The sequence below is a fragment of the Balaenoptera physalus genome, assembly GCF_965194825.1.
Source record: "Balaenoptera physalus genome assembly, chromosome: 6".
In the NCBI taxonomy this organism is placed as follows: Eukaryota; Metazoa; Chordata; class Mammalia; order Artiodactyla; family Balaenopteridae; genus Balaenoptera; species Balaenoptera physalus.
The window spans coordinates 98,973,412-98,985,727 of record NC_138885.1 but is presented as its reverse complement, the minus strand read 5'-3'; the positions used below and the strand labels follow the sequence as shown (position 1 = coordinate 98,985,727).

The 12,316-nt window shown below is 39.5% G+C and overlaps 1 protein-coding gene across 4 annotated transcripts in view; it reads left to right on the top strand.

Annotated features, from left to right (window-relative positions):
* The window catches only part of PLEKHM3 (pleckstrin homology domain containing M3), a gene marked incomplete at its 3' end in the record, with an annotated part of 187,702 nt that overhangs the window by 167,112 nt on the left and 8,274 nt on the right, over positions 1 to 12,316 (top strand). Inside the window, exon 8 of one of the 4 annotated variants that reach the window (XM_082467060.1) lies at positions 7,534 to 12,269. The exons of the other annotated variants lie outside the window; for them this stretch is intronic. Within the exon in view, the coding sequence (XP_082323186.1) occupies positions 7,534 to 7,708 (175 nt within the window). Of the gene's footprint in view, positions 1 to 7,533; positions 12,270 to 12,316 lie in introns of those variants that run through there. 4 annotated transcript variants of the gene reach the window in all.

Here is a 12,316-nt window from a genome sequence, read left to right as displayed (position 1 = left end):
ATGGAAAAGTCCATAGCAAGTGAGTTTCTAAGAGGGCTTATCCTGTTTTTCACTTTTGAAATCTATTTTGTCAGGTTAGCTTACAGAAAAAAAGGTCTCCCAAAGAACTCAGTTCAAGCCCCATCGCTTTCATCCATCTTGGCCAAACTCCAGAAATGTCTAGCTTGTACTGAAGAGCATGGAGACTCCTCCCGATACCTTGACCTCTGGAATTGGCCTTTGTCATTTTGCATCTCATTGCTATTCATACCACCCTGCCCCTGAGGACCTGAACTTGTTGGGGCATGGACTCTGTTCTTTGTCTTGGCACCTCTGCCCTTCTTTAAGCTTCATGTACACATGAAGTGTCAAATAACTAATTGTAGTCAAACCTTAAAAAGGTTTGTTTAAAAAGAGGGAAAAAAAACAGCCGTATTATGAAGTACAGAATTACTTCTTCACACAGAAGATGCTGAGATGCACAATTCTCAGCACAACTTGAGCAGTCCATTAAGAGCTGTGTTTTCCATTGCCCTAGTTTCCTTTGATTTGTTCATGGAAGGTAAATGTGGAGATGGCTTTGCCTAAGATTGCCACTTATGTGCCTAGAAAATCATTAAACCCCAGATTTGCCACCATTTTTCTGGGCAGCCAGTTATACAATAGTTTGTCATTTTTTGAAAGAGAGTTTCATGTTTAGGCAGGAATTTTTTGGTGGGAGTTGGGGGAGTAGAAGAAAGCTCCAGAAGAGGAGGAGAGAGAAGCACTGCCCAGAAGCTGATCTTTCCTTGTGGCTTCCTATTTGCTCAGGCTTCATTTCTGTGAGCCCTTGCACAAACAGACTGAATACCTGGATTATGCCCTCATCTGGACTCGAATACACATACATTACATACCCTTTTTTCACTAATCATCCTGACACATTCCTCTGTTGGTAAATGGTTCCAAAACAAACACTGTCGGTGCACCTAATTAGCAGGTTTGTGGGCTGTGCTTGGCAGTCCTGTTACATCCTGTTCCACAATAGAGAACAACAGCCTTGGCTAGGTTAGGCTTTAGGGAAGGAGCAGCTTCCCTCAATGCATATACGCTTTTTTAATGGTATTTCCTTTCCGTGGCTTTTCTTGGGAAGCAGCCACTCGGCAAGTATTGTAATGAGGTGTGGGATCCTCCCAGCAGCTAGAGGGAATTTGGACTCCTCCTCTTAGGTGTGTTTGTTGAGGAACCAGTAGTTTCCATCTGCTTAGTGTTCTCTCCCCCTCTCCCCCTCCCCCCGGGTTGAAGAGGAGCATATCGAGGAACTTTCTCCATGGTTCTCTAACTCTGATGGTGAAGGACAAGACTCCTGCCTCTGTTCTAGAATCAAAACTAACAAAGTCGGAAGGGCCTGTGGAGACCATTTAGACATTTTTAGCGTAGAAAAACTGAAACCCAGAGAGCGCACAGATTTCATGAGTGGCAGAAGCAGGGGGTGACTTACAAGATGGAATTCTGCCCTCCTTAGGCTACCTGACTGCCTGCTCTTAAATATATTTATTGAGTCAGTAAAGGTTCTCCTTGATAAAAACTCAAGCACAATGCTAGTTTTTTTGGCTTTTAAACTTTGGTCAAAGAGTAACTTGGTAAATAACATTTTACCTTGGCCTGGTGGCTCCTATATTCACATGTCAAAATGTTTCAGAACGTCTGCTAACACAGACAAGACTTTTGTGAAATCCTCAGGGCTGACCTGACCCTTTTTGCCATTAAGCCGCTTGATAAATTCTGTGCATTTATAAACACAGTCCTAGCTGGTGAGGCCGCCATTGGTATTTGAAGCCATTTGGTCACTTGAATAGATGGCTGTTGTCTCCCCCAGACACATTTCTTACCAAGTTTCTACTTAGGTGTCTGGCTAATATGTTAATCATTTTATCTCTAAGTGTTTTAGACAACCTAATTTTTTGTGGTTTGGAGGGGGAGAAGTTATTTAACTCTTGTTTTAACTTTCCAATTATAAACTAAATTGATGTTCATTATATTGGAAGTATATGAAAGTAAAAAAATAAAATAAAAAATAAAATTAGGGACTTCCCTGGTGGCGCAGTGGTTAAGAATCTGCCTGCCAATGCAGGGGACATGGGTTCGAGCCCTGGCCCAAGAAGATCCCACATGCCGCGGAGCAACTGAGCCCGTGCGCCACAACTACTGAGCCTGCGTGCCACATCTACTGAAGCCTGCGTGCCTAGAGCCCGTGCTCTGCAGCAAGAGAAGCCCCGGCAATGAGGAGCTCGTGCACCACAACAAAGAGTAGCCCCCGCTTGCTGCAACTAGAGAAAGCCCGCACACAGCAACAAAGACCCAACACAGCCATAAATAAATAAATAAATAACTTTTTAAAAATAAAAATAAAAAATAAATTAAAGTACATAAAAGTATAAAGAAGAAAATTCTCCATACATACATATGCATATATGTTTTTTAATAAAATTGAGATTGTATGAAATACATAATTTTATATCCAGTCTTTTTATCACATCATATTAGAACCAGGAAAATAGTCGTATTTAATCTATACACTTCCACTGATGGGTACTTTTACAGGAAAAAAAAATTTAATTGGCTCTAAAATTATCAAAATCCAAAAGTAAAGGCAGGCTAGCCCACAGAAAGATCACTGGACTGGGGATACGAAAGCCTAGATGTCATTCCTAACTCTGCCACTAAATTGCTGTGTGACCTTTAACAAGCTGCCCCACCATCTACACATCAGGCGTATGACACTGTTTTAAGCTCTTATTGACCAAAGAAGTAAGAGCTTGTAAGAGCTTTACTTCAGCTCCATTGCTTAGCATTTTGTATTAGTCTGTTTGATGGTTTGTCATAACGTTTTCAGTGAAGTTGACTGATTTTCTTGATACGTTTCACCCAAAGGGATTAAGATATAAATTCAAATTGTGATTCAGTCCACCATTCTGAAATAATGTAAGATCCATGAGGAAATAGACTTTTTCTATTTTGCTCACTGCTCCATCCTCTACATCTAGAACAACACATAGTGAATGCTCAATAAATAATTCATGAATGGATGGTTTACTTTATTTTAGTTTTTCAAATCTGTACTTACCAACATATTTTCTTTTATTTTAAATAGGTTTTAAACTAATTTCAGGGAAATTGTCTGTTTAAATGTAGACATTACCAAGAGACCTGACTTTATCGAGTGATAGCTAACATTCTATTATATATTAGGGACAGATGTGTTTTATTGGCCCAATGGAGACTTTACTGTCAAAAATTTGAGCTTTGCTAAGCTACCCGGATAACTTAATTTTCAAAACATCTTTTAGGTCATTTCTTAGTGTGTGCTTTTTCCTTCCCCGTGGGACTGTAAATAAGTAACCTGAATACACAATAGGGAAGAGAAGGAGTATTTACCTTTCCATACAAAAAATGTTGACTTTTCAGACTGAGCAATATGTTCTGAAATGAACTGTTTTTGTGCTTTAGAATTACAAGAGGTACAACAGTATCTTGGTTTTGTCAGTATATGTTTATGATATTTTGAGACTTTTTTCATACAACTAATTACAGGAGTACAGATAGTAACCTGTTTAAGTCGTCATTTTGTTTTTATTTCAGCATCTAATGTGCATTATCGTATCTTTATTAAACCCCTTCAATATTCTGAATATTAAACCGCTCAATGCTGCATCAGGAAATACCTGCCTGTGCCATCTATAGCTACCATTAATAATCATCTGTTTGGTTCCTGATTCTTTCAGAGTACTTAAAATAGAGATAAAGGCACAGTTCATAGCTGTTTACACTCTATACAAAAGTTGCTATTATATTTGGAATGAATTATATCAGAGTGTAGAACTTGGGAAGCTTAGCAGTCGTTTGCCCATCGCCCCCACGTCCTGCAACACACACCCCTTCCCCACCCCCTCCACCCCCCGATGGAAGCCAGTGTCCCCCACCACACCACACCCATAGCTAGCTGGAGATTCAGGCTGTCATACCCCAGTACGGTACCCTTTCTGCCTCACCCTGTTGTCAGAGCACTAGCCTAAAATTTGAGGGATGCACAGAGCATCCTAGGAGGGTAAAAGACGACTACATACCCTCAACTAGTTTCACTTACTTCTGGTGATGGTTTGCAGTGGCGATGGGTGTTCTCACCAAAATTAATGGAAAGAATTTTGTAACCTTTGGGTGAGAGAACAGGGCAAGAGAGCATTGAAAGAGGTAATTCATGTGAAAAACAGAAATGTGGGAATTGCCTTTTATAAAACCAATAACATAGTAGACTAGCTGGCAAATAATGAATCAGTGGCTGGTTTAAAGACTGCATTGGAAACGTTAGAAGCCACTAACTTGGACTGATATAACTTAAACTAAAAGATCTAGTTCGGCCTTGAGAGTGGGGAGGTTGAAGTATCTTAAAGCTATTCTTTAAGAGGGGAGTTAACACTCTTTTTCTAGAAAGAGACGGTGAGGAGAAAGGAAATTAAAAGACTTAGGTGGGAAAGCAGCTTACATTAATGATTGGAAAGAAAAATTTCAGAACTGAAGATGAAGAAACAAGCAAATTTTCCTCGGCAGTAAGGAAGACAAGGTGGGGGGCAGGGAAGGGGAGGAAGGATGGAATTAGGGTGGGAGAGTGAGACCTGAGGTAAACTGAGGGGGGAGCATGGTTTTCCTGCAGTATCAGAAATAGGCACCAATTCAGGGGTTTAGGGACAAGTGATGTGAATGTCAAAGCAGCAAGCGTGAAGGGTGACTTTTCCCTTCCTCTGCTTTCAGCTTTCCTGAGAGGTACGTAAGGTCCACTGTTTAAAAGAGAGAGACCTAATCAGGGGAACCTTAATACTTAGAAAGTACCTGAGAGCAGTACTTAACCCTTCTCTGGGCCTAACCCCACAAAAGTTTCTCACCTCAGTTTTTCTCACTGAGGGCTCTAGACAGCTTGCCCAAGCCACCTCCCGGAAGCAATGAAAGAGAAAAGGCTTATTTATTAGTTAGCAAGCACATTGCTAATCAGACCTAAGCGAGAGGCACCCACTGGCTTCCCCCAGTGAGTGAGCACGTTGCTCCCTTTGAGAGTTTCCTCTGCTGATATACTACCACCTAGCCTTCTCCACCCTAGTCCTGTCTTATGAGTATACACAGTGCAGTGTTGAAAGAAATAAAATTTTTAGTGACTTTCAGGTGTCTCACATGTCTGTTTATTGCTTGTGTACATAGCATAACTATTCGTAACTTTTTATTACTGTGATTATCAGTTCCATCCAGCTTTTACTAATATGCAGAGTGGAAGCAAAAGTTCCAAATAATGTTCTCACCGAATCAAAGGAGCTGCTAAAACAGGTGGTGTTGTTCTTGCCTTTTTCCCTCATTCAGTGTTACTATATGTTGATAGTACCAGGTTTTAAGCATTATTGCATTATTTTTCCAACACATGCTTGGTTCAAGCACATTAGGATAATTTTAATTACTAAAAGTTTATACATTATTGAACAATTAAACAGTGTTTCCTAATTTTATAAACATGTAAACAGTCTGTTAGTTTAACCCACCAAAAGTTAAACAATACCTTTGACACTATAAAGATGAAAAAAAAAAAAACTGAGATGTTCAAAAAGTCAGATGTCTAAAGTCAGGATTTGTCCTTGACCACCTGAGATGCTTATACAGGTGCATCTCTTTTTAAATAAACTTAAGAAATAAAACTATAATATAAATTTAATTAATTGGTTGATTATTTACATTTCAAATTCTTTCATTTAACATAAAGATGGGCAGCAGTAAACTTTGCTAATATATTCAACATAGAATGTTATAACTCTTTAGGGTTATAAACTCTAAAGTTGTTTACTTGAAGGGAGACTTTTTACCAGATATACAAATGTATTATAAAACAGTATAGTGTTGGCATAGGAAAATAGATCAATGGAATAGGATTTCAGAAAGTATGGAAATAAACCCAGGTAATATGGGAATTTAGCACACGATAAAGGTAGCACAGCAAATTAGTGAAACAAAAATGGATCATTCCATAAAAGGAACTGGGAATCAGATAGCCGTTTGAAGAAAGAAAAATAATGCTGGATTTTACCATACATCTTACATCAAGATAAATTCCAACTGGATCAAATATTTTAATGTAAACAAAACAAAACAAAACCCATAAAGTACTAGAAGAAAAGACGGGTGAATATTTTTGTCATCTTAAAGTGGGGAAGGTCTCTCTAAGCTTGACACAAACCCAGAAGTCATGAAAGCAAAATGCTTTTAAATATATCTTTAAAATGTTAAATGCCTAAAATTTTATAGATAAAGGCAAATGTAAACAGGAAACTTGGAGAGATATTTTCCACATGTGACAAAGTACTAATTTCCTAAATATAAAAAAATCTATAAAAGTCATTAGAAAATGGGCAAAGGTCACAAGCCAGTATACAGAAAAAACATGCAAATGGCCAATAAATACAAGAACAACTCCATATTGTAATTAAGGAAAGCAAAATAAAATGAGATTCTTACATATCAGCTATGGAAAAATATTAATAGATATGAAATGTAAAGCCCTACATAAAAACGGTAATTAATATCACTTCCTATTTCATTTTGCAAAGTCCATGTTTTTGTTCTAAGTGTTTAGAACAGCCCTGTCTAATATATTAGACAGCCCAGCTGTCTTTGGAAATGATTGGCCTAGAGCATTGGTTTTCAAAGTTTTCTTATTCATCAGAATTCTCTGGAGGGCTTGTTAAAACATAGATTGACAAGCCCCACCCTGTAGTTTATGATTCAGTAAGTCTGGCATGGAACCCAATAATTTGCATTTCTAACAAATTCTCTGGCGATGCTGGTTTGGCTAGTCCAGGGACCATACTTTTAGAACCATTGGCCTAGAACACATTGAGTATTAGAAAATGATGTAATACTGTCTTGTAGAGAATGTATTGGTGAGACGAGACAAATAGGGGAACAGTGTAAATTAATGCCAAAACACTTTGGGTCTTTTATTTGAATGCCTTTCTCCTTTTAAATTTACATCACTAACTTATTCCTAAGCAACTAATCATGCTGTTTATAAAATTAGATTTACCTTCTGAACTTTTCTGCATTTTTCTAATGTACCCGTGCTTGACAGTTTCTTTTGTGTTCCATTAAGTGTCTTAGTGCTTTGAGGAACTGAAATGTAATATGTTCAATACAAGTAAATCCCATTCAAGGGTCTTAGATACCATTGTTATAAATTATTATTTCTTTTAAAGAGGTTTACTTCAAAAACTTGACAGTTAAATTTTTCAGTTTTACATTAAAAAGGTAGGCTGGTGAATTAACAAAAGTCCATATATAAGCCAAGATAATTTTTTTTTAATCTGCATTAGCCTAATAAATTCTTATATTTACTGCCTTTGTCTTAGATGTAGCAAGACATTTCTAAACATCTCTTGGACTCTTAGGTGTTTTGAACTACTTTAGAGATTTTTACAGAAAGCCATTGCTCTTATTTATGGTTCTTTAATGGATACAATTATAATATATTCTAACTTTTTCCAGATATTATAGAAAATTTTTAAATCCTCAAGTAATCCCAAGAAGTGATGGACATTTGTCTGTTGAGAATGATATTAACTGCCAGGTGAACCATTTAAAAAAAAACTTAGAAGTGTCAGAAATTCCAGTTTTTCCCTATCCCCAAAAGACTATTTCATTCAGGTCAAATCTATTATGATTTTACATAAATAGAGTATTACTGAGAAGTCCTGTCACCACCTGCAAATTAGCAAGAAGCATTTATTAAGCGTTTGCACTAAAGATAATGGTGAGGTATTGTCCCCAGCAGGATAGAAAAATTGACAAATGAATTAATTAACCCTTGTTTACATTCTATTTCAAAGCCAAGATTTTAAGTAAAGCACTTGTCAAACGTATTAGCTGAGGTTGGTTTACAAACTAAAAGTACAAGACCTGTGAAAGCCAAATGCTTTGTGGGCTGCAGTCAGGGGAAAAAAAAAAACCTTCCTTAATTAACTGCAGGGATTAAAATGTAAAGAAAAAGATCATTGCAGGGCATACCAATTGTTCTTCCCAGATTTGAGTCTTAGCAGGTATGTGGGGATATACTGAATAACTTAAAGGACCCTGTGGCTAGGAACTGGGGACAGAGGGCCAGGTTTAAGTCAGAAGACTGGAATCAAGTCCCAAGTTGATCACCATTTACTAGTTCTGGGACCAGATAAGCCACTAGTTATTTTAGTATTTCATTTCATTTTTATCTATTTACTGACTGACTGACTTATTTACAGAAGGGAAAACAAATAGGAGAGCTATTATAAGGATAATTTATATAAAAATAGGGGCAAAGGGCCATATAGATATTGCCTAATTTAAATATCTAATTTGATTTTACTGTATGTGCATTTTACAAAGCAGAACTACTAGAATAGATATACAAATTAGCACATACATGCCTCAATCTGCCAGACATTTAGCCAAAGGAGCTGGATCTTTTCTAGTCTCATATAATTCCAGTCAAACGTTATGCATACCTGTTCAATCCTCACCTCCCTACCCCCAGCCAAAAAAAGGAAAAAAAAATCACAGTGAACAACCCTAAATGTGATAGACCCAAATGCAGTTCATCCCTCGCTCTGCAAGGAGCCAGGAGAGTTCTGTAATCCTTTACCAGACCCTTTGCCTCTTCCTCCCTTTCCCAGCTGCTTCTCCCGGGGCAAACTAGAGGGGCATCTGGAGAGTGTGGATTTCCTGGCACAAGGCTTGACTGGAGGTGGTGCTCCAGGCAGCGGCCGTGAATCTTGGACCCTACCCACCCATCAGCACCAACCATAATCAGTTTCTTACTGAAATTACGTGTTAACAATTTTTTATTTTAGCTCTATTTCCCGCAAATGGATGAATCTGTTAGGTTCTATCATCTGTTTAAATCATATTTAATTCACTTTACCTTTGAATGTTTAGTAACATGTTCTGTGCATTCTTCTAAACAGCATACATATACGTATGTAAGCACATACATAGCACATATACACACACACATGCAGTCATATGCTATATATGATATTGGCTGATTTCCTATTTAAGCAAATTATAAATTGTTTGCTTACATTCACTTCCTGAAGAACAGAAGAAAACACCAACCCAAAACATTAAAATAACCAGGCCCCAATAACTACCTCCCTTAGCTAAGAGATTTAAATAATCATCATGGTTTCTTGGAAAAACCAATAATATCTGGTGACCCTATGGGGCGTCTTACATAGTAGCCATACACCAAACCGCACTCGCATGCCTGATAACGTGCACTTATTTCTGCACCCCACCCTTTTCGCTGTGGGCTCTACTGAGTGGAAATCAGCCAAAGCTCTACCCTGCTCTGTGGGCCTGTCTTTTGCTTGTCAGAGATCCAACCAAACTAAGCCTGAATTTCAGTCCTAGTGAAATATCTGAGGTCATTGCCTGAGCCAAAAATAAAAATGCAGCAGGGGAAGAACCCAACATGAACAGAGCAGAAGCATCTCAGTGACCTCAACCTGGGGCAGAGGCCTCTAGCAGCTTCCTGCGACCTCCCTGTGTGCAGCTAGAATCTGGAAGGGCACAGACAAAGCCATCGCCAGCCTGTCTCTAATTGGCCTCATGTCATTAGCATTCCAGAACAGGAAACTCTCTGCAGCCAGGAATTCTTGCTTCTTTGCCATAGTATTTGAGAAGCAAACCTTTTTTCCTGCACATATTTAGTTCTGTTAGTTTGTCACAGGTTAGTTTTCTTGAGTTTGATAGCTATAATAAGAACACCCTGTCTGTCTAATTTCTTGGCAATTGACTATTCGATTTCTAGGTTCTGGACCTCTCTTTCATTTGCCCTAGGTCAGTAAGCTAAGTTTTAGGTCAAAGACTTTATAAAATGTATAGAGTCTTATTCTATGATGCCTTTATTAAGACATAGAATGAGATTTGTGTTGCCCCCAAATGGTGGAGATATTCCCCTGCCCCTGTCCCAAGGAAGGGGACCAGTTTGCCAGGGCATACACAGATCATTAATGGCATTGCCCCCTAGAGCTTCTGTAGAAGCAGACCTTGAGTTACTCCTTTCTCCTCACACATCCTCTGGTATATCACGTGCTGATATGCACCTGGCCCACTCCAGTGTGGCTGTCCCAGTGTTTAAAACACAAAAGTACTTCCATATAGGGTGGCAAACGACTACTGCCTCTAGCCAGTCCCCACCAATAAAAATAAAAATAAAAATAGAAGAATAAAAACCCCACAACATTTAACAATTCTGGGTTTTTTTCTTGGGGAAAAGGGATGCTGACGAAGATTGGGAGGAGGCTTAAAAAGGAGTCCTTAATGTTTAGTTGAAATTTTATTTGAAGGGACAGAGTCAGCTCCTTTTGGCCAAATTCCTGATAATCAGAGCTGTATGCACTGGTACGTATAAGCTATTTCACAGCTTGGTTAATCAATGCAAATAAATCAAATTTAAAGTGATGCTCTTCACTTTAAGGCTCATCTCATTCATTCCCAGCTTGTCAGCCTGAGATTTTCTGAGGAGGGGCCAGCAAAGCTGCATTCCCTCTCATTCATCCACAGACCTTGGGGCAAGAAAGTTTTAGAAAGAGAAGGATAAAAGCCAGAGTAGCCTTTTTTCCCCTGCACAAAATCTGCAGGTTTGGAAGGAACCTTAGATACCATCTAATCCAACTTTCTCTTTGACTTCTGTGGAGAGTGAGGTTCAGAGATGAAGTAACTTCCCCCAAGATCCCAGTGATGCTGGGGCCACTGGGCCAAGAACTAAGGGTTCCTCTCTCTAGTTGAGCTCTCCCCTCTGCAGTAAGTGGCCTCGCTGATACTTTACTGGTCTCTTTTCCATTGTAGAAGTTGCTAAAACCTAACTGCTTCACAATTAGGTAAAAGCAAATTATTTTATGGGGCAAATACAAAAGTATTTGGTTTTGGTTCTCTAGCTGGCTTAGATAGGGTATGAAGAAGCAAAGTACACCACAGAGAAACACCTCAGAAGTTCTTGGCCAAAGAGCGAATAAATGTGATGGAGGCTCAACCACCAAGATGGCCTTTGGGGAGGATGGAAAAATCAGAGTGAGTTGATAAAAAGTTGCAGGTTACTAGTCAATGCACAGAATTGTGTCATGGGTATTGACTTCTTAAATGATGTCCTAAATTAATTTTAGCAACCACAGGATAGTTAATGCTAGTAAGTTTCAGCTATTTTAATCAAATGATGTATTAAAATATGTATTTGTGAAAATGATATGAATAAATACACTACGCTGGACCTTATTGGTTGGTATTAGCATAAGCCAGCAGGTGACACTTGCACATTCCACCTGGGGAGGGCACTGTTTAAGTACTCCCTGGGTACCCCCTCTGTGATGCCTCATCCAGATAGGCTGGATAGGATGATCTCCCACCCACCCACCCACCCAGGGGACATTTGGACGTTTGGCAGTGTCTGGAAGCACTGACAAGGGAGGAGCGGGCTTTGCCACTAGCATCCAGTGGGTAGAGGCCAGGGAGGCTGCTAAACATTCAGCAGTGCTCAGGAATGCCCCCCACAGCAAAGGACTCTCTGTCCCAAACCATCAGTAGTGCCGAGGTTGAGACTCCTGGATTAAGTAATGAATGTTTTCAAGAAAAAAATGGAAAAACCCATTGGATGGCCCTGGTCAATAGCAAGTATGTGTCCCTACAGTCACATCCTCTGTGACATGACACTGGGAAGGGAGGCCATACGGTCTTTGTTCTCCGTGGGGCACAGCAACAACCAAAAAGCAGTGAAACTGCTGACTGCTTGACCGGATGACTCAGAAATGAAGGTGCTGGCTTTCGTTTGATTTATCACTGAGGAATGCCAAAGGGACATTGCTCTTTCACTATCTGTGGCAATATTTCTGCACACATGATTACATTGGTAGATTTGCCTTGTATAAAAGATGTATTCCTAGGGCTTCCCTAGTGGCACAGTGGTTAAGAATCCGCCTGCCATTGCATGGGACACGGGTTTGAGCCCTGGTCCGGGAAGATCCCACATGCCACGGAGCAACTAAGCCCACATGCCACAACTACTGAGCCTGCGCTCTAGAGCCCACGAGCCACAACTACTGAAGCCCGCGCACCTAGAGCCCGTGCTCTGCAACAAGAGAAGCCACCACGGTGAGAAGTCCGTGTACCGCAATGAAGAGTAGCCCCGGCTCGCCGCAAGTAGAGAAAGCCATGTGCAGCAACGAAGACCCAATGCAGCCATAAATTAATTAATTAATATAAATAAATAAATAAATAAAAAGGTGTATTCCTAAAAAGT